The sequence below is a fragment of the Elgaria multicarinata genome, chromosome 5 (assembly GCF_023053635.1).
Source record: "Elgaria multicarinata webbii isolate HBS135686 ecotype San Diego chromosome 5, rElgMul1.1.pri, whole genome shotgun sequence".
In the NCBI taxonomy this organism is placed as follows: Eukaryota; Metazoa; Chordata; class Lepidosauria; order Squamata; family Anguidae; genus Elgaria; species Elgaria multicarinata.
The window spans coordinates 56,854,508-56,875,643 of record NC_086175.1 but is presented as its reverse complement, the minus strand read 5'-3'; the positions used below and the strand labels follow the sequence as shown (position 1 = coordinate 56,875,643).

The 21,136-nt window shown below is 39.3% G+C and overlaps 1 protein-coding gene across 3 annotated transcripts in view; it reads left to right on the top strand.

Moving 5' to 3' along the window:
• CTPS2 (CTP synthase 2) overlaps window positions 1-21,136 on the top strand; it is an 86,200-nt gene that overhangs the window by 14,635 nt on the left and 50,429 nt on the right. For 2 of the 3 annotated variants that reach the window (XM_063126414.1, XM_063126415.1), the window contains exons 2-7: window positions 5,891-6,096; window positions 11,285-11,455; window positions 13,534-13,634; window positions 15,911-16,027; window positions 18,724-18,807; window positions 20,237-20,317. In XM_063126414.1, coding sequence (XP_062982484.1) covers window positions 5,891-6,096; window positions 11,285-11,455; window positions 13,534-13,634; window positions 15,911-16,027; window positions 18,724-18,807; window positions 20,237-20,317 — 760 coding nt within the window. Of the gene's footprint in view, window positions 1-246; window positions 341-5,890; window positions 6,097-11,284; window positions 11,456-13,533; window positions 13,635-15,910; window positions 16,028-18,723; window positions 18,808-20,236; window positions 20,318-21,136 lie in introns of those variants that run through there. The other variant, XM_063126416.1, reaches the window with a different exon arrangement.

The window sequence follows — 21,136 nt, the reverse complement described above, 5'->3', positions numbered from 1 at the left end:
AATGTGTGCTAGCTTGTGTGGAAGGGGCATCTCTGTAAGTGTGCATATCCCTCAGCTTTTTGATGCAAAAGCCATCATCAGGATGAATAACTGCGATTCCCTTCAGCTCAGTTCTCCTCTTCCTGAAGGCAGACGGTAGCTCGGCCTGCAGTTCAGGTCCCGCCTAGCGGTCAGTTGGCGAGCCGCTTCCTAGGGAGTTCGGCCACTGTGAGCCCGGTGGTCGCCTTCCAACTGAGCCGTGGGGGCGCTGGAGGCCGACGGAGGAGGTCGGAGAACTTGCCGCTTTTGCCACGGTGAGCCACGACCCGCAGCACCGTTTCTCGAAGACCGTTGCGGCGAGGTAAGCGGCGTCCCTGGCCTCCTGGCAGGGATGAAGGGGCGCGGCAGGTCCGCACTTCACCTGACTGGCGGCGGTGGAAAGTTCCCTTCCGCGCCCACGCTGCTGTGGTGGCCAAAGTGGCGCACCCTCCTACTTGGGGCCATGGCGGCTTAAAGCCCGCTTGGGCAGCGTCTTGGGCAGGCAGCGAAAAGCTCGGACCCACCTCTGTCCTTCTTGCCTAGGCTGCCGTAACTGAGGTAACAGGTGCAGATTTCGGGCACCGCTGACGGCGACACCTACGCCGAAGTCTTGGTGAATAATGAATGCGCCACTCCTGGCGTTCTTTCTCGGTGTCTTTACCACAATTGTTGAGGGCACCCCACCCGCCATTTTATCCTCACAACAACCCTGTGGGGCAGGTTAAGTTGAGAGTGACTGGCCCAAGGTCACCCAGTGAGCCTCATGGCTGGTTTTAGTCTGGGTCTCCCCGCCCCTATTCTGACGCTGTAATCATCACATGGCATTGTTTTCCAGGTTTGACACGTTTTTAAAAGGGTTCCTGCGTCTTAAAAAAAGAAAAAGTTTAAAGGGCATTTGCTTTTAACAATTGTGCCTCAAGCGAAGGTCTGTGCTGGGAGTTGTAGGGCTTTTTCCTATCTGAACATGCATAGGTTTTCACCCTAGAATCCCCATTTTTTGAACTATAGTCATGCTTTGAAATTCTGGAATGCCTCGCCTGTACCGCCTTTAACCACTCTAATTGTAAATTAAAGAGTGTCAAGATGGTAATCTTGTATACGTTTACCTAGGAGTAAGTCTTATTGAACTCAGTAGGGCTTACTTCTGAGTAGATATTATTATTATTATTATTATTATTATTATTATTATTATTATTATTTATTTATTTATTTATTTATTTATATAGCACCATCAATGTACATGGTGCTGTACAGAGTAAAACAGTAAATAGCAAGACCCTGCCGCATAGGCTTACAATCTAATAAAATCATAGTAAAACAATAAGGAGGGGAAGAGAATGCAAACAGGTACAGGGTAGGGTAAGCAGGCACAGGATAGGGAAAAACTAACAGTAGAAAGTAACCGTAGATATGTTTAGATTCCACTGCAGGGTTGCAATCTTAAACAGACTTTTTAGGGAGTAAATCCCATTAAACTCAGTGCAAGGTCTAATTTTGCATAGGAATGAGTTTCAAGTGGTCTTGAGTGTAAATTCACTTCTAGACCATGCATTCAGGAAAATATGTTGTATATAAATGCTGTGTCTTCACTATAGTAGTTTAGATTTATCTAGTTGAAGAAAAACTTGCAGACTTTTCTTATTACATTCCACTGCAGAACCAGTGCTTTTTTATTACTCTTAAAAAAGCACTGGCTACTTTTTAAAGAGTAATAAAACAGAACCACAACATGGGAGTTACAAGTGAAACTGTAGCAGCCCTCTTTTCTGATAAGTTCCCAATAACCCGAGATATTTATACATATCTGCTCACAAGTACGTCATTGTTTTCAGTGGAGCTTACTCCCAGGTAAGTGGATTTAGGATTGCTGCCTAAATGTAGACTCCAACACCATAGCGATTTGGTAGCAGAGCAATTCTGCTACCGTGCTCAGCATACAGTTGTTTTCATATGGAAAGTGAGAGCTGTGTATAACTCTTGCCACTTTATCTCTGTGGTTAGATATGCATTGCAACACTAGGGTTGGGAGGTGTTTAAAAAGAAAGAATGTGGGGAGAAAGTAGCCTTGTATTGGTATTTGTATTTTTTCCTTTTGTTGAACCTACCACCACCACACACATTAAATGGCAAAGTGAGGGAGAAGTCCCCAAATATTCTTGATTAATATAAATAAAGCAATTATTACTAATCAATAGTATGAACAATAAATTAGTAATGATTCCTTATTAATTTTCAAAAAATAGTCTAAAATAACTTTGGTTTTTAATGATAATGCAACAATGTTCTCTTATCCCCATCCAACTCCCTGTTTTTAACAAGTTTAATTTCATATTAAGCAGAACTGTTGCTGTCTGATGCGAAGAACAAGGTGATGTGCCCCCACCCCCCACCCCCATTCCATGTACAAGGGCTGACAGGACTAGCAGTTGAATCTGACTAACACTAGCGTTTCTCAGTGTCCTCCACTACACCTGAGGGTAGCAGGTTAGCTTAGGGTATGCAGGGGAGACTACATAGCTCTAACTTGCAACACCTTGCTGCCACTTATACACCATTTTGCATGGTGTTGATTTGCTGTCTGCTCAAGCAAATGCTGCAATGCAGCAATAGTGGCAGTGCAAATATACATCATGTGCACAGTTCATGCACAGTGTCTGTGTCTGCTGGAATTTACATCTTGAACTGGCTGCCTTTCTGATCACTTAAGAGGCCTTTCCCAGTGGTGCTGTCTATGATATCTTGGGAGAAGGCAATTAGATCAGCCAAGTGGAGAAAACAGGGAAAAGGTACCACAATACAGACGCGAGAAGATAGACAAGCTGTGGTGCTGGTAAAAAACAATCTTTAATAAATTCTTCTTGATATAGTGTTATGCATTTCAGATGAAGTCTTCAGGTGCTAAGAACACCACATAAATACAACATAAATACTGATTAGAGGCAACATCCCAGCCCATGTTGCAAAGACCTGGAGGCCAAGCAGATATACTTATAAAACTTTCTTATGACATCCTAGATCAAAAGTATAACAATCTGTTTATAAACATACTTTTATACAATTTATAACAATAGCCATTGTAATTGCTAAACATACCCCCAAAGAAATAACTAAATAGACTGACCTGAAGACAAGCACAAGCTGTTAAAATATGTAACAATAACTGAAAATATTCAGCTTTTTCTTTCAGGCATCCCTACCGATAACTGCATTCTCTAAAACACTCCTACTCCTGGCTACAAAATTAAAACAAGTTGATAAGCTCTTGGAGCTAATTTAAGAGCAATCAACAGCTGTGATCATACTAAATCTAGAAGTTCCTGCTTGCACTTACCAATAGCTGCTCATATTCTTAAAGCATACTACTCACCTGCTGCATGGCACATTAGATGTTATCTCCCATAGATCCTGTTTGTTATTTGTATGGAGTGAAATCTAAAGAGTCATTCAGTCTCCTAGGTGCCAAACATTTTAAGGACAAAATCCAGAACATCTAAGTGTTGTCTCATCTCCCTTCACCTTATCAACAGCCCAAAACACTATGGACTTTGGTTCATATTTCCTGTCCAAAAAGTGTTTAACCAAAGGATCACCAACCTTCTGATGTTTCAGGTTATAAAGATGTTCGCCTATCCTTATTTGTAATGGTCTAGACATTTTTCCTATGTAGATTTTGTTGCAGAGACAGGTAACCCAATCTGTATGGATTTCCCATTGTTAGGATGAGCAAATGAGTGAACCTTTTTTGTAAATTTACAATACTCATATCAGCCATACGGATGGTGTCCTTGAGGCCTGAGTAAATTTAGCATGGTGGGCTGAGATGTGGTTTTCCTATGTCTTGTATAATCTGTATGTATTAGCCAAATTTTTAGATTTTTAGTTCTCTTAAATGTCACCATGGATCTTGTTGTCAGACCTGGTAAACCTTGAAGCAAATGCCAGTTAGAACATATGTGTATTTGTAATATTTTGGTGACTGGATTGAAAGGCAACATACATGAAATTTGATTTTTGCCACTCTTTTTAGGGTACAAGAAGCTTTCAGGATTGCTGTTATTGGCCTTAAACATGGCTCCTTCTATGATCTTATTTGGGTAAACCCTGCTGTGAAAGCTTTTGTTAAGGCTTGTGACTCTTGAATAACTTCTTGATTTTTGGACTGTGTGGTAAAAAATGTTTTGAGATGTAGAAGACGCTAACTATCATATTTAAGAAAAGGGTTTCTATCTGTCTTTTTTTAATACTGTAGAAGTAAAGCCTTGAGACTGTTTTCTCACAACAATATCTAGAAAATTAACCTGTTGGGTGCTTCAAGTGGTCTCGAAGCTAAGATTACGATCTCTGGTGTTCACCCATTCAGTAAATTCTTTTAGCCCATCTTATGTACCTCTCCAAATAAAAAAAAAGATCTGTATATCTCAACTATGTGGTCAATTTACAACTGTAGTCATTGTTAGAAAAAATACTGCTTTTTGAAATCTTGCATATATAAATTAACAATTTCTGGTGCCATGGAGCACCCCATTTCTACTCCGTTGATCTGCTCCCCACAAAAAAAAATCAGATGAAAGCTCCTAAAGAAGGATATTATCTGAAATGTATAGAGATAATTAAAGAAGAATTTATTAAAGATAAGATTGATTTTTACCAGCACAAGAGCTTGTCTCTCTTTTCGCATTTGACTAGATGAGCCGGCAAGGCCAGGCCAGCAACAAGCAAGCATTAGCGGTACCATTATTAATACTATAATAATACATAACATTTATATAGCTCTTTAGTGTGCTCCAAGTGCTTCACGTGCATTATATTGGTATTTCTTACAACAATCCTTTAACATGGTTCAGTATTATTATACCAGTTTTGCAGGAGGGAGCTGAGGATGAGGGCTTGTGGTTTACCTTAGGTCACCAAGGGCATTTATAGCTGCTATAAAGGGCCTGTTTGAAGGGCCTGTATGAACTAAGCAGTGCATACAATTGTTTTTTTAATGGTCATGTCTGAAAGTTTACAATCTAATAATTTAAAAAGAAAATAGAGGAGAAGCCTGATGACACTGCATATGTACTAATTGAAACAAATGAAGTTTAAGAATTGTTTTCTTAAATTCTGGAAGAGATTGAATGGATTAAAAAAGAGGTGGAAAGAAAAAAATCGTGTATCCTATTTGTGGTAGTAAATTCTCCACGAACAGCATATGTGACAGCCTAGGAAGAGGGAGCCAGAGACTGGCAATTCTTAAGACAGAGACCTCAGATTGTTGTGAACAACGTAGGAGTGAGGCAGTGTGCTGGTTCCTGCTGCCCAATCGTTGCCACTGCAAGCAGAAAAAGCAAAACAATCGAAGAATACTGTATCCCTGAGTTGTTATGTGTTACGTGCAAACCCAAAATTCTGAGTTGTTGGGGGACAACATTTATAAACAATATTTTAGATCAGACATAGGAAGCTTCCTTATACTAGTCAGATCATTGGTCATGTAGGTCAATATTGTCTACATTGGCTTCTCCTAACCTGCTGCCCTCCGGGTGTTTTGAACTTCCAAATTCCACCAGTCCCAGCCAGCATGGCCAATGGTTAGGACTGCTCGGAGTTGTAGTACAAAAAACCTGGATGGCACCAGGTTAGGAAGGGCTGGTCTACATTAACTGCCAAGGGTTCCCCAAGATCTCAGGCAGGCTTTGCCAGTCTTCCCTGGAGAATCTAGTGATGGAACCTGGGACCTTTTGCATGCAAAACATGTGCTTTACCACTGAAACATGGCCTTTGTCTATTGCTTAGTACTTTGCCTCCAACAGTCGCTTCAGCTTTTTTTTCTTTTTGTAAGAAACTTCAGAGTGCTTCATAATTTATAAATTAACTTTCTCACTTTCAGAATTCCCGCTCGAGATTTAAGGTGTACCCTGAACTATCCCATGAAGTACATCCTGGTAACTGGTGGTGTCATCTCAGGGATTGGTAAAGGAATTATTGCAAGCAGCATAGGTACCATCTTGAAATCATGTGGTCTACGAGTTACTGCAATCAAAATAGATCCATACATTAACATAGATGCTGGGACCTTCTCACCATATGAACATGGTATGAGTGATACGGATTCATTTTTGGAAGTTTTGAAATGTCTTGTGTTATATGAGTTCCAATATTGTGTTTATGCATAGCTAAGCATAAGTACCACTGAGTTCTTTGAGACTTATTCACAAATAAGAGTGTTTAGGATTACAAACCTGAATGTGGAGTCAGTGCCATTGCTAGGTCTGGCCCAGAGTGTCAGTCGGTGCCAATGGAAGGATTTTTTCTCAGCCTAATTGATATGTATGGGGCAGTTTTCAAGGGGGATTGCAGCTGGGCAAAGGAAGGATCAACCCTCCCTTCCTCACAAGCTGCAACACACATACCCCAAAATCTCACCCTGCATAGTAGTTAAACTTTTTTTTAAAAAAAAATATTTTCATTGGTGCCAATGGCATGTCTTATCCTCAGCTTAATTGCCATGCACTGAGCGGGGAAGATTTCCAGGGGGATCACAGTTGGGGTAGGGGGAGGATTAACCTTCGTTTCTTTGCATGCTGTGGTCCCCCAAAATCCCACCTCCACATGGCAATTAAGTTTAGGAAAATAACCCTTTGATGCCAATGGATGCTTTTTTCCCTAAACCTAATTTCCTGGGGTGGGACCAATTTATTTCCAGAAAGGAAAGAGAAGAGGTAGGCTCGGTGCTTGGCCCGTTGTTGTTTTCTTTATACATGTTGCCCTTGGGTAATCTTATTCAATCTCATGGCCTCCAATATCATCTGTATGCCGATGATACACAATTATATCTTTCATCTCCGGATCTTTCTCCTGATGTTCACGATCGTATCTCGGCATGTCTTTCAGATATCTCAGCTTGGTTGCTTCATCATCGTTTGAAACTTAATATGGCAAAGACTGAATTGCTTGTTTTTCCTCCTAAACCTTCTCCTCATCTCTCATTCTCTCTTACTGTCAATGATGTTACACTTACTCCAGTCAAGGAAGCTCGTAGTCTTGGCTTTATATTTGATTCCTCGCTCTCCTTTATTCCTCATATTGAGGCAGTAGCTAAATCCTGTCGTTTTTTCCTGTATAATATTGCCAGGATTTGATCATTTTTGTCTGTCTCTTCTGCCAAGACTCTTGTTCATGCATTGGTTATTTCTCGGTTGGACTACTGCAACCTTCTTCTCACTGGCCTTCCTTCTTCTCACATCAGTCCGTTGGTTTCTGTTCACCACTCTGCTGCTAAGATCATCTTCTTGGCTCGCCGCTCTGACCATGTTACTCCACTTCTGAAATCTCTTCATTGGCTTCCAATTCACTTCAGAATCCAATATAAACTTCTCCTGTTGACCTACAAAGCTTTTCACTGTCTAGCTCCTTCCTATCTCTCCTCTCTCATCTCACACTATTGCCCCGCTTGTGCTCTTCGCTCCTCTGATGTCATGTTTCTCACCTGCCCAAGGGTCTCCACTTCCCTTGCTCGGCTTCGTCCATTTTCTTCGGCTGCCCCTTACGCCTGGAATGCTCTTCCAGAGTATTTGAGAACTACAAGTTCTATCGTAGCATTTAAAGCTCAGCTAAAAACTTTTCTTTTTCCTAAAGCTTTTAAAACTTGATTTTGTTCTGACTTTTTACTGCCTGTTTGGTGCATTCTCTTCCCCTCCTTATTGCTTTATTATGATTTTATTAGAATGTAAGCCTGTGCGGCAGGGTCTTGCTATTTATTGTTTTACTCTGTACAGCACCATGTACATTAATGGTGCTATATAAATAAATAATAATAATAATAATAATAATAAGGTAGAGAAGTGGGGCATAGACAAGAGATGGGTGAACAAGAAAGAGAGGAAGAGAGAAAAGAGTTTTTGGCCTCCTAAAAGGGCAGGCGATCTTTCTTCAGTTATCTTCTTCAGGTGCATGTGAGTGTAGCATGGCTCCTCTTGATCTTTATGTGTCTGCTTGCCCTGGATTGTGGTTCATAGAGAGATGGGTATGTATAGGATGGGGCTTTGTAGCCTACTCTACTTGTGTCTTCTTCTCTGAGTGCATTTCGAAGAAAGGTGTCCCTACTTTGTGGAGAAACAACCCCAGAAATTGCAGGTTCTCTCTGTCTCGTCCATGCTTCCCTGTTCTTGTTCCATATTTCCCCTTCTCTCTAATTCCCACTCCCAAACCTACCTTTTTCCTTCCTCCTGCTCTCCTTTCCTCTACCTTTTCTGCCCCACTCTCCAGCCCTCGCTCCTCCCACCACTCACCCAGTATTGTGAACATTCCCCACACACCATGGCCAAAGAAATTGTGCGCCACTTTATTTTATTTTGAATTTAATTCATGGAGGTAATAATGACTGATGAATGGGCTCCTTAATTGCTCAGTATTATGTCTCCAACAGTAGAAGTCATTAAATTTTGAAGCAAGATATGGGTGGGAATTGGCTTTACGATTCTTTCTGTTCAAGGGATCTCATAAAGCATAACAGATCTCTGCTTTCTCTTCTTTCTCATTGTTGGCATGCCACGGGCCATAATAGAGAAAGAGAAGTTTGTGTGTGCATTCCATCTCCCTATCCAGTTTCCTTCCCATCCTGATCAGTTTAGGTTACTTGGCCTCCAGAGCTTATGGGATATGGAAAGCACCCACAAACCCCACCTCTGCCGTCATGTGCTGCTTGCTTTTGCACATGTCCTGAGCAAAAAGTAGTTTTCAGATACTTGCTGAAACATAGCTGTTTTTAGAGTGGCGGAGTTCTAGATTTATGAAAAAGTTATGTATGTGCCCTGGGAGATTGTTTACTTATCACCAAGAGAGATCATAAGGTTCCAAGCTGTAGCTGATGTGAAAAGTAGTATTTTAACATTATTGTTCTTGATCAAGTTCTTATTACGGATCATTGATCAATGTAGGCTTTTCTGGAGTAGAGTGAGCTCTGCTGTCTTTCACATAGCAGTTCTTTCCATCTCATGAAGATAGCAGGATGTTTTCTTCTGTAGAAACAATTCACCTAAAAACAAAGCATACTTTCAACAGAATCCTCCAATAAATAACATTTGAAAAACAGATCTTGTCAACTATAAATCCTTGCTGATTTGCTTGGTCAGGCTCTTTGTTTTCTGTGGCAGAATAAAGGTAAATAATTAAAAGTGGGGGGGACGGGACAAAAAGTGGCTAATCTGTTTATCTTGTGCTGCAAATATATTGCAGTGCTCCAAAGAGAAGGGATTATTTGTTCCCAGAAGATGCATGCTATGTTACTATCCCATTTATTCAAAATAGTCTGATTACAATTCTACTGAAGTCTCCTGACTATTCATATTGCCAGTTGCCATCTGTGTATCTCCTCAAGTTTCCTTGTTTTGAGGAACATTACACATTTCCTCTCATTGGTTTGTAACATCTTTCCATTTATACCTCTTTACTACTCCATATGGGGAGCAGATGTGTGTGATGTGTCTCAAAATGCACAACACTTGATAGGTGTTGCAAATTTTTGTGTATAATTAGATGGTTTAAAAAGATGCTGTAAAATGGACATCGCCTTTCTCACGCTCTAGTGATCAAAATACCTAAAATAGTGCACCTAGAACATGTAGTCATTTTGAGAAGGCTTTGCTGAAGCTGCTGATCACAAACTGAATTAACTTTAATTTTATGAAACCTTTTGATTTGTCTTAGAATGTTAAACTTTAAACATATAAGATTTTATAAAATTAAAGTATTGAGCATTTTTAATGAGCAGGTTTTGTGATTAGCAGCTTAATTCAGCTTGAGATCAGCAGCCTTCAGCAATGCTTTCTCAAAATGGCTACATGCTCTAAGTGTGCTATACGTTCTAGGTATGCTACCTGTCTGTCATTAGGGTGTAAGAAAGGTAATATCCAAATTTTAGCGCATGTAATTAACAATGTTAATGATGTAATTCCGAATTTTAAGTTAGCTTCATACCTTACGTATATCTCAGCGCTATAATACGGCAAATGCAGATTCATTTGCATATACAATGTTTTCTGCAAAGGCTCCCTTCTGCGTTTTAGCATAGGAACCAGAGCCACAGAGATGTCAGATTCTACAAGCTGCCTCGTGTCTTAGGTTGCAATTCTAAACCCATTAATGAGAGTCTTGTTAAATTTAGTAGGATTTACTTCTAAGAAAACTTGCTTGCTGAGTAAACACTGCATCGCAAGGAAAAATTGGCAGGATTACCAGCCATTATTTTTATGCATACATTTTTATTAATGGGCAATATCCTATACTGCCCCAGGGAGCTAGAAGTTCTAAAAACCAAGCCAAAATGAGCAGAACACTCCGCTGACTTGCCCGAAACTGAGGTTGCTTTTATTTTATTTTGTTTTATTTTATTTTATTTATTAAATTTATACCCTGCCTTTTTTCCTGTAAGGAACACAAGGTGGCATACATAATCCTCCTCTCCATATTATCCTCACAACAACCCTGTGAGGTAGGTTGGGCAGAGGGTCTGTGACTGGCCCAAAGTCACCCAGTGGGTTTCCATGGCCAAGTGGGGACTAGAACTCGGATCTCCCAACTCCCAGTCCAACACTTTAACCACTACACCACACTGGCTCTTTTAGAACCGCTAGCTCCCTGTTGCACTAGTGGCATAGTGGCTCCCTTGGATACTGCCCAATGTTTGCAATAAATCTTTAGACATTTCCTTGTAGGCACTGTGTATATTAAAATTCACCTGGACCTGTGGTTATTTTCTGGTTTTGTTCCTCTTGTTTCCTTTGTATTAATTTTGTTATTTTAAATTATATAAAATGGCAGGAGGGATTTATTTATTTGCTTCTGACCAATATAGCATAGGTGGCCTAACTCAGTGCTTTTTATGCCATCTTGACATTATTAATAGTTCTGTATATTACTAAATGGCTCTGTATATTCTGCTTTGTTCTGCAAAAGCCCGATGCAAAGTACATTTATATTGCATTTATACTGGAAAGTTAGAAATTGGGAAGATGGTTCATCAGAGATTCAGATCCTTCATTGCTCAGTTTGTTGCAATGTGTATTTTTTCCTTTCATTTATGACTAGAAAACAAAGTTTTCTATGTTAATTCAGAGGTTTGGAGGAGTCTTTTACAGGATATAAATGTATATTCTTAGACTAAAAATATTTATATTTTCTCATCCTGTAAGTCATCTAGTTGCCTGATGCATGTTCTTAAGACTTTGGGAAGATACTTTTTAGTGCTGAAAACACACTTTAAATCATTGCTTTGTTTCTTCAGGTGAGGTTTTTGTCCTAAATGATGGTGGAGAAGTTGACCTAGACTTGGGAAACTATGAAAGATTCTTGGACATTAACCTTTACAAGGATAACAACATCACCACTGGAAAAATCTACCAACATGTCATCAATAAAGAGAGGCATGGGGATTACTTGGGGAAAACAGTTCAAGGTTCTTTTATGTTGTTCAAATACATGCAGATTATTTCTTTATCATTATTTATATACTGCACTTTCTCCCTTAAGCATTATGTATAAAGTCACCCTCACAACAACCATTGTGCGGTAGGTTAGACTGAGAGGTTGTGGTTTGCTCAAGCTCACCCAGGGAACTTCAAGCTCTGCAAGGTTTGAACATAGGTGTCCCAATCAAAGCTTTATGCATACCATAATTAGTTATTTTTGTATGGACTATTTCAGTGACTTATTAACAATGTACAGTTGCTAAAGGGTTTTTTTGCTTAGGAAGTTTACAGTAATAAAATATTAAAGTATAAGAGTTAGCAATAAAACATAAATCAGCAGATTCAGATATCTTTAAAAGTAAAAAAAAAATGTAAGAGATGTTAACAGTTCTGGGAAAATATAAAGGTGCCTAAGTAACCCCAAAGTATTATTTATTATTTATTGCATTTGTATACTGCCCCATAGCCGAAGCTCTCTGGGTGGTTCACATAAGTAGGCAGCAGGTGAGCCCCTCTGGGGTGAGCATGGGTGCCACTACTGAAAAGACTATTTCCATTGTCACACCTCACTTGGCGGGCCACTTGGACAAGGGCCTCTGAACATCTCAAGGTCTACTGTATGTGGGTACATATGGGAGGAGGTGATTTTGGTGTTCCTGCCTATTCCCAGTGAGAATTCCGGTTCTTTAAGGCTTTTGTCACCCCAGCAGGAAACACCTTCCCAAACACACATGCGCGTACGCAAACACACACACACATACTTGGCTCTGCTGCCACCAAGACCTTTACATTCAGGTCCAACCCACACTCAGTCCTCTATATGCGAGGACACACCGAATTTTATTATCACCTGTTGTGTTCCCTTTATTCCTTCTTAAGCAGCCAAGAGCAGAAGCCTTAGGATTTTGATAAAGGAATATTTATGAATTAGAACATTAAATTGTTGAATAGTAGTAAATAATTTTTTAAAACTTCTATCAATGTACATTCTCTCATACGCAATAAACCACATCACTCAATCACTTCACAATCACCACAGACCTCCCTCCTTCAATTCTAAAATCCTATCTCTAATCTAAACCATATCACATCAACTCCTTATCTCTGTCCTATCTCATCTCTTTTACAAACCTTATCTGACTCACACAAGCAAAGCATCCCGCTTATATCACAGACTCTTCACCACCCTCTCACTCACTCAGCCAATCATCCAACATATGCAAATTCGTCACTCCTGCTGTCACTCATCCCATTCTCACTCCATATATACTCCCCATAAAACACAGAGATATGAGACGAATACAGTTCTGTAGTCACAGGTTCAATATTTACATACGTATAATGCCACAGTGATCTTTCTATTACCTGATTCCAATCCTTTTAAAGTATCAAAAGCAGCGCTTTGAATTGGGCCAAGTAATGCGCTGGAAGCTAGTGCAGATGATGAAGCACTGGCATAATGTGTTCAAATCATCCAGTCTCAGTTAACAATCTAGTAGTCCTATTTTGAACTTATTGAAGTTCTGCACCATTTTCAGGGCAGCCCCACATAAATCAAAATGCTTATCAGCTCAGTGTTCAAACTTTAAAATCGCATGTCACATGATTTGATTGATGAAATAATCTTTGCAGGATTGGTTTGCACATTTATCTTATATTTGTCACTTCAGTACTGTTTATTTATTTAAATATATAACTTGTCCTATCCTAGATGCCAAGTAGCAATTTTTGTAAAACTATTCAAAATGTTGGGAATCAAGTATTAAGCTGTTTTTATATTACAGAAATATTTTAATGTTATACACAAGTTTTCACATCCAAATTACCAGTAATTCCAGCAGTACAAAGCAGAATCCATGTTGCATCTGTATTTTATTCTTACTTTTTTATTCATCTTACTTCAGAGTCTTCTAAGAACTTCTGAAGGTTCAGATAGGAATGGAATTTGCTATAGCTTTAAATGCTATTCTCTTGTCTGCTGAGATGCCTCTGAATTTGAGTAGAGAGATACCTTGTAATACATTTTAGACTTTTTTCTTGGATTAATATTTGGTTTGTCTTGTAGTTGTACCACATATTACCGATGCTGTTCAAGAATGGGTAATGAATCAGGCAAAGGTTCCTGTGGATGGTGATAAGAAAGAACCACAGATATGTGTAATTGAGGTGAGTATAGGTATACCATCTATAGAAATTTGAATAAAGGCAAAGGTTGTTTTGTAGTGAATGCAGAGTATTTTTCCTGTTTTGTTTTATGCTATTGTCATTCTGAAGGTTCTTTGAATAACTGCAAATTACTAATACTTACCAACACCCATTACCTGTGCTTGAACTGATATTTTCAGGAATGGAGTGTGAAGAACTGAGGCAAATTGTGATGACAAGCGATGACATTCTAAACTTTACTGGAAAATTGCTTTTTAACTTGTTCATAAGCAGTCTGAAGTTAGGAATGAGCAGTGAAGTGGCCAAGTTTGCTGATAACATAGGGTGGTCATATGAAAAGGAGGGCAGGGCTCCTATATCTTTAACAGTTGTATAGAAAAGGGAATTTCAGCAGGTGCTATTTGTATGCACGCAGCACCTGGTGAAATTCCTGCTTCATCACAAGAGTTAAAGCTGCAGGAGCCCTAACCTCTTTTGCATCTGGTCACTCTAGCTAAAGAAGGCAGGGTTCCAGCAGCTTTAACTGTTGTAATGAAGAGGGAATTTCACCAGGTGCTGCATGCATACAAATGACACCTGCTGAAATCCCCTTTTCTGTACAACTGTTAAGATACAGGAGCCCTGTCCTCCTTTCCATATGGTCACCCTAGATAACACCAAGTTATTTAGGATGGTTAAAATAAAAAGGGATTTTGAAGAGCTTCAAAAGGATCTCGTCAAACAAAGGGAATAGGAATTAAAATGGCAAATGCAGTTAAATGTAAGCAACTGTAAAGTGATACACTTTGAGGCAAGAAGCCTTAACTCTGGGCATGTCTACACCAGTCTTTATCCCTGCATCGTCCCTGTGCGTCCCACATGACGCACAGGGGATCCCAGGAGCAGGGAGGGATGATCCCTCCATTTCCCCGGGATATCTGGGAACACTTTTAGCCCGATTCTTCCCACGGTCTCAGGATCATCCAAGGTGTGTGGGTGCCCATCCCAGCTTCGTCTCGCCTCCTTGCAAGTAAACGCGAGGAGGCGGGAACCAGGCACGGAGCTGTTCATGTGCTCTGTGCCCATCGGGGCGGGGTGGGGGGAGAGCAGGAGCGGGGTTTTTCTACTTACAGTTTTGTTGGAGCGCAAGTGTGCTCATCTCTGTTAAAAAAGAAAATGGCGGGCACGACATTCCGGGATGTCACATGTGTTTGGACAAAGGGGAGGATCTCGCCAACAGAATATCGTGAGATCCTCCTCCCTCCCTCCCGGAATGCCGGGAGGTGTAGAAAGGTCCTCTGTATATGTATTGATGGGATCTGAGCTGGTGGTGAATGGAAAGAGATCTTATTGGAAAGCTCAATGAAAATGTTGACCAGTGTGTAGCTGCTGTGACAAAAGGAAAATTCTGTGTTGGGCATAATTAGAAAAGGATTTGAAAATAAAACCGCCAATATCGTAATGCCTATAAAGCAGGCACACTTTGAATTCTGTGAACATTTCTGGCCACTGCACCTCAAAAAGTAGATCTGGAAAAGGTGTAGGAAAGGGTACCCAAAATGATCAAGGGGCTGGAATAACAACCCGTTACAGTACTTGGGGCTGTTTGGCTTAGAAAAATGGTAAGTAAGTGGGGACGTGACAGAGGTTCATAAAACTAATCATGGTGTGGAGAAAGTGGAAAATATCTCATAACAGTATAACCCAGGGTTATCCCAGAAGCTGATCAGTGGGAGATTCAGGACATATAAAAAGAAGTACTTTTTCACATAGCACATTGTTAAACTATGGAATTCACTACCACAAAATATAGTGATGGCCACCAAGTTGAACAGCTTTAAAAGGGGTTAAGGCAAGAAAAGCTATCAATGGCTACTAGTCATGATGGCTATATGCTACCTTCAGTATTGGAGGAAATATGCCTCTGTATTCCAGTTGCTAGGATCATGGACAGGCAGGTGATATTGCACTCATAATTTGCTTATGGGCGTTCTGTGGGCATCTGATTGACTACTGCGTGAACAGAATGCTGGACTAGATAGGCCTTTGATCCAGCATGACTCTTCTTATGTTCTTATTTTCTTACATGATCATTGTTAACTGTTATGATAAATATGATTTAGAAATAGACAACTACCACACACTGGCCTAAGTTATTATCAGGACCTGGTTATGTGACTGTGTTTCTTCTCATTTTATTTTATTTTATTAAGCAAGCTTAAAATAAAGTAGGTAAACGTAAGTCCCATTTTCTTTCACTTTTCTCAAACTGGTTAACTATTGATGTTACCTTTCAGCTGGGTGGAACTATTGGAGATATTGAAGGAATGCCCTTTGTAGAAGCTTTCCGACAGTTCCAATTTAAGGCCAAAAGAGAGAACTTCTGCAATATCCATGTCAGCCTTGTACCACAGGTAAATTCTTTTCATATGTTATTTTATAAAAATTGATAATATATTCATTTAAAATGTTTTAAAGGACTGTGAGTGAACAGCCAATGAAGTTAACTCAGGAATGGATGTGCTGACACATGTTCATCTTACTATTACCGTAAGTTTGGTAAGAAGAAATTAATATTTTCTGAGTCCGTATATAACTAGGAAAGCTACAGATTCATTTCTTTCAGCTCGTGAAATAGCTGTAGGCTTTGAATGGATGACAGTTTTTCTTCAGACAGATTTAAAATTACCATTTAATTTAAAATAACCCATTTTAGATAAGGTATTACTTTTAAACATTTAGGAAGTCTGAAAGACTGTCTGAATCCTTTGCCAATAGGTCCAGCAAGCATCTCTGGCTTCTTTTAAATGAGAGAATGCAATTGTAAAACAAGTTATCGAACCAGAGAAACAATTACTTCTATGAACATTTTATTTATTTACCTATCAAATTTGTATCCCACCTTTCCATACATGGTTCTCAAGGTGGCTAACTGCACCAAAAAGTGCATAATAGAACACTCACAATTATTTGGCTCTGAGTCTGAGTACTTCTTCAATGGGGCAGATATTTCTGGTTGGGAAGGGAGAGACAGAGACAGAGAGACTTTAAATGTGGGACTTGCGTGAGAAGTGATGAGTACCACATTTCATTCTGGGAAATATCCTGTGAAATCTAGCTTCTGGAGACCATTCCTAAGGAACACTGCATGCTAACTCTTTAGTATGTATTGAAGCTTTTGAAGAAGAGAGAGGAATTGCCTAAATTACTACATTTTTCTCTTGTAATATACTGTAGCTTAAACTAAATACATTTTTCCCCTTCCTTGTGAATTCTTGTGGGTTTTCTGTTATTTTATATGCTTTCCCCTGATAGGCCTGAAACTAGGAGCTTTGCTGCTCTATTTCTTTCATTGTAAATTCATATTTGTTTCTTACATGTTGCACATTCTTGTCATCTTTCCTCAAGGTTCTGTTTCTGTTGCAGAGAAACACGTGTTTATTTATTCATTCAAAGCAATTTTATCCAGCTCCCAGAACGACGTACAATAATCAGTAATTAGACAGTTCCTGCCCTCAGGCTTACAGTCTAAAAAGATGCAGGGCACAAGTAAAGGGGCTGAGTGTGTGGGGAGGAGGGGGAATGATTGGTTTTGTTTCCCAGATGAAAGGGAATTCTCGAACCAGTTCCCAATTCTATTCTGGTTTGCGCTGAATCTGTTGCTTTTCTTTTATTGCATTTCTATACCGCCCAATAGCTGGAGCTCTCTGAGTGGTTCACAAAAGTTAATACCGTCAAATAAGAATCAAAGTATAAAACAAACAACAGTATAAAAACACAGTATAAAAGCACAACCAGGGTAAAACCAATCAGCAATGCAGAGATTTAAAATACAGATTTAAAACAGCAAAGTTAAAAGGCTAAGATGATAAACTGTTAAAATACTGGGAGAATAAGAAGGTCTTCACCTGGCATCGAAAAGAGTATAACGTAGGTGCCAGGTGAACCTCTCTAGGGAGCTCATTCTACAGCTGGGGTGCCACAGCAGAGAAGGCCCTCCCCCTGGTAGCCATTTGCCTCACTTCCTTTGGCAGGGGCTCACGGAGAAGGACCCCTGAGGATGATCTTAGGGTCCAGGCAGGCACATATGGGAGGAGGCGTTCCTTCAGATAACCTGTGCCCAAGCCGTTTAGGACTTTGGATGTTAATACCAGCACTTTGAATTGGGCCTGGACCTGGACTAGCAACCAGTGAAGCTGGAAAAGCACTGGCATAATGTGGTCTCATTGCCAGTCCCTGTTAACAGTTTTGTTGCCCTGTTTTGTACCAGCTGAAGTTTCTGGACCATTTTCAAAGGCAGCCCTACGTATAACACATTGCAGTAATCCAGTTGAGAGATTATCAGAGCATGGATAACTATAGCTAGGCTATCTCTGTCCAGATAAGAGTGCAGTTGGTATTTCAGCCTAAGCTGATAAAAGGTGCTCCTTGCCACTGAGTCCACCAGTGCCTCAAGTGACAGTTGTGGATCCAGGAGCACCCCCAAACTACGAACTCGATCCTTTAGGGGGAGTGCAACTCCAACTCCTCCTCCTCCTCCTTCTCTTCTTCTGTAGTTTCTCTTCTTCTGAGTTCAAGCTTAATCTGTCTCTTCTCCCATCCCCTCTTGGCAAGATGTTCCTCAGAAACCCTTCTGGTGGCTTTCATGTTCTCACTGCTCAAATCACAACTTTTTGTCATGTGCAAAGTGTGGTACTTTTATGACTAGATGAATGGGTCTTTGTGTATGTGTACATATACATATTTTATTAACTATTATACACACATACACATTTATATTATATTGTATTTTAAAAGTGACAAGCAGTAATTAGGCTATCCTGTCCTCCCCCTGAGCAACACCTTACTATTTTATAAACGTTTTGTTTATTTTTATTTCTATTAATTGTTTGGCGAGTGTTCACCCTTAGTCTAGACTCCGTCTGTATACATCTCCAGCATATGTTATTTGTATACATCTCCAGAACAGGTTATTTATTATATGTGGGCTGGTTATTGCACTATTATCACCAAAAGGGAACGTATTGGAGTATTTCTCAAAAACATGGTATTGGAACATGCTTTGACTGATTATGCAGAACATTCTTAGAATTTAAATGTTAATTTTTAGCCTAATGCTACTGGAGAACAGAAAACAAAACCTACTCAAAACAGTGTCCGGGCTTTAAGAGGACTCGGTCTGTCTCCGGATTTGGTGAGTTTGATAAAATCTGCAACATCATGTTAGAACACAAAACCAGTATAAGGAAAACGTAAGTTAATAGTTGTTTCTATACTTTTGGAAGAGATTGCAAGTTAGAGTGAATTATGAATATAGCAACATACAAGATATCAGGAGCAATTAAACTTGGATAGAGACCTTAAACAGCCTTGTTAATAAATCTGTTTATTAAAGCCGTGAAGATGTGCTCAAAATCCATCCATAAAGGCAAAGCAATATATTTATTAAATATAGTCAGATTGGTTGATATTCCATTTGTATATTAGATGTTTTTCTGGTTGGTTTAACAACGTTTGTTGTAGTGTGATGTAGTGGCTAAAATGTTGGACTGGGAGTGGGGAGATCCAGGTTCTACTCCCCACTCAGCCATGGAAAACCACTGGGTGACTTTGGGCCAGTCACAGACTCTCAGCCCAACCTACCTCATAGGGTTGTTGTTATGAGGATAAAATGGAGAGGAGGATGAGGATTATGTACTCCGCCTTGGGTTGCTTGTAGGAAAAAAGGCAGGATATAAATGCAATAATAAATAAATTGCATATCTCTTCTGCTTTTGTTTGATTTTACACCTGTTTGTTTGTATGTGGTGTCACTTATGCTAACAGAGTCACTTATGCTAACAGTGGTATGGCATATAGTTAAGCATATTAAACAGAGGTACACACAGATTACCTCCTTAATGTGCTTGTTATATTTTTAGCTGCACATACAATGTTTAATTGTTAGGTCATGACATGCAAAATGGTGCCTATATAACTGAATGGTTTTTGGCAAAAGCATTAAACATGCAAATTCAAAATTTGGTAAGTTTCCAATGCAAAGAATTTGCATTGGGCACCCTCCATTTATATCAGTGTCAAGAAAAGCTGTTAAGGAATATTTCCTAAAATGGGGCGGGGGTGGGTCGGCGGGTGATTGGTGTATCCTCTTATCCAGATCAAGAACCTTTGAATTTGTGCTTTGATGTTTAGATACTACACTGTTTATCCTACTTGTTATGAATGTTCTATGGGTTAAGTAAATGCATGACTGAAGAACAAGTAAGATTGGACACACAACAGATTTTATTCATATCAGACCCAATTCTTAAAAAGCTCAGGGCATGTCAGGAAGGCCTCAAAGCATGGGTAATTAAAAAATAAATTATACAGTTTATTGGAAGTGAAGCGGTAGGGAAGGGGAGTGATAATATTTGGGAGTTATAACGTAATGTGCTAGAAATTTAAGAATCCATTATTTCCCTGGAAGTTGTTCATTGAGACTGTGTTTGTTTTTTCCTCTTTAAGGAAACCGTACACTTAAAACTCACTTTTTAATTACTTGGTGTGTGTTTTTAAAAAAGAGAGGAGGATGTTGGTTCACACAATCCGTGTTGTTCATGTGTAGATCTATATTTTAACAGATAGTCTGCAGAAGTACTAAACCAATAGAAATGGCAGTGAAAGAAAAGATCTCCATGTTTTGCCATGTGGAACCTGAACAGGTTAGTAGGGTCTTTAACAAACGCAGCTGTGCTTTTGTGCATAACTATTTTCTAGGTGTTTTTCTTTATTTTCAGTTCATGTGAGGAAGTATATTGGATATTCAAGGAGAACAAGCAGCTACTCTTAGGGATAAATGGGGGCAAGGGGGGAATCAAAGTGCAAGAAAGTATTTTTTCCCCCAAATAATTATTTTCAAGAGTCTCTTGTTTCAAGATATATAATTATCTCTAGCATTCTACTTACTTGTTTTATAAATTATAGAGAAACAGGATAATTTAATCACTAGCCAAGCCTATTATTTTTAAGAAATCCATTCTATTCCAGCAGAGGTCAGTGTTGCATCTTTAGACAAGATGGCAAATTAAAAATTAAAAGTTGCCTAGCTCAGAAATGAAATAAAGTAGATTCAGGAGCATTAATTGCAGTGCAGCTATTTGTTTGGAGGCTGATTTCTGAATTTATATTTGTTAGAAAGTTGTGCCTCCTTAATGCAATGAAAATACCAGAGCAGTCAGAGTTTTGGTAGAGGGATTGGACTGGGTTTTTTAGAAAGTGCTCTTTAAATTTTTAGCAATTAAAAAAACAGATTGTCGATATTATAAGCTCATTTACAGCACAATTCTTTATAATTCTACATACTAATGTAATTTGGTCATTTGTTGTCTGGATATTTCTTCCACTTTATTCTATAATATAGAATAAGATAACATCGGGCCATTGATGTTATTGAAGAAACTCCACAAATGCATAATTGGGTTAATGAAACAATAACAATGTTTGAATCCTTATCTTCATACTCTATATGGTTGTCAGTTACA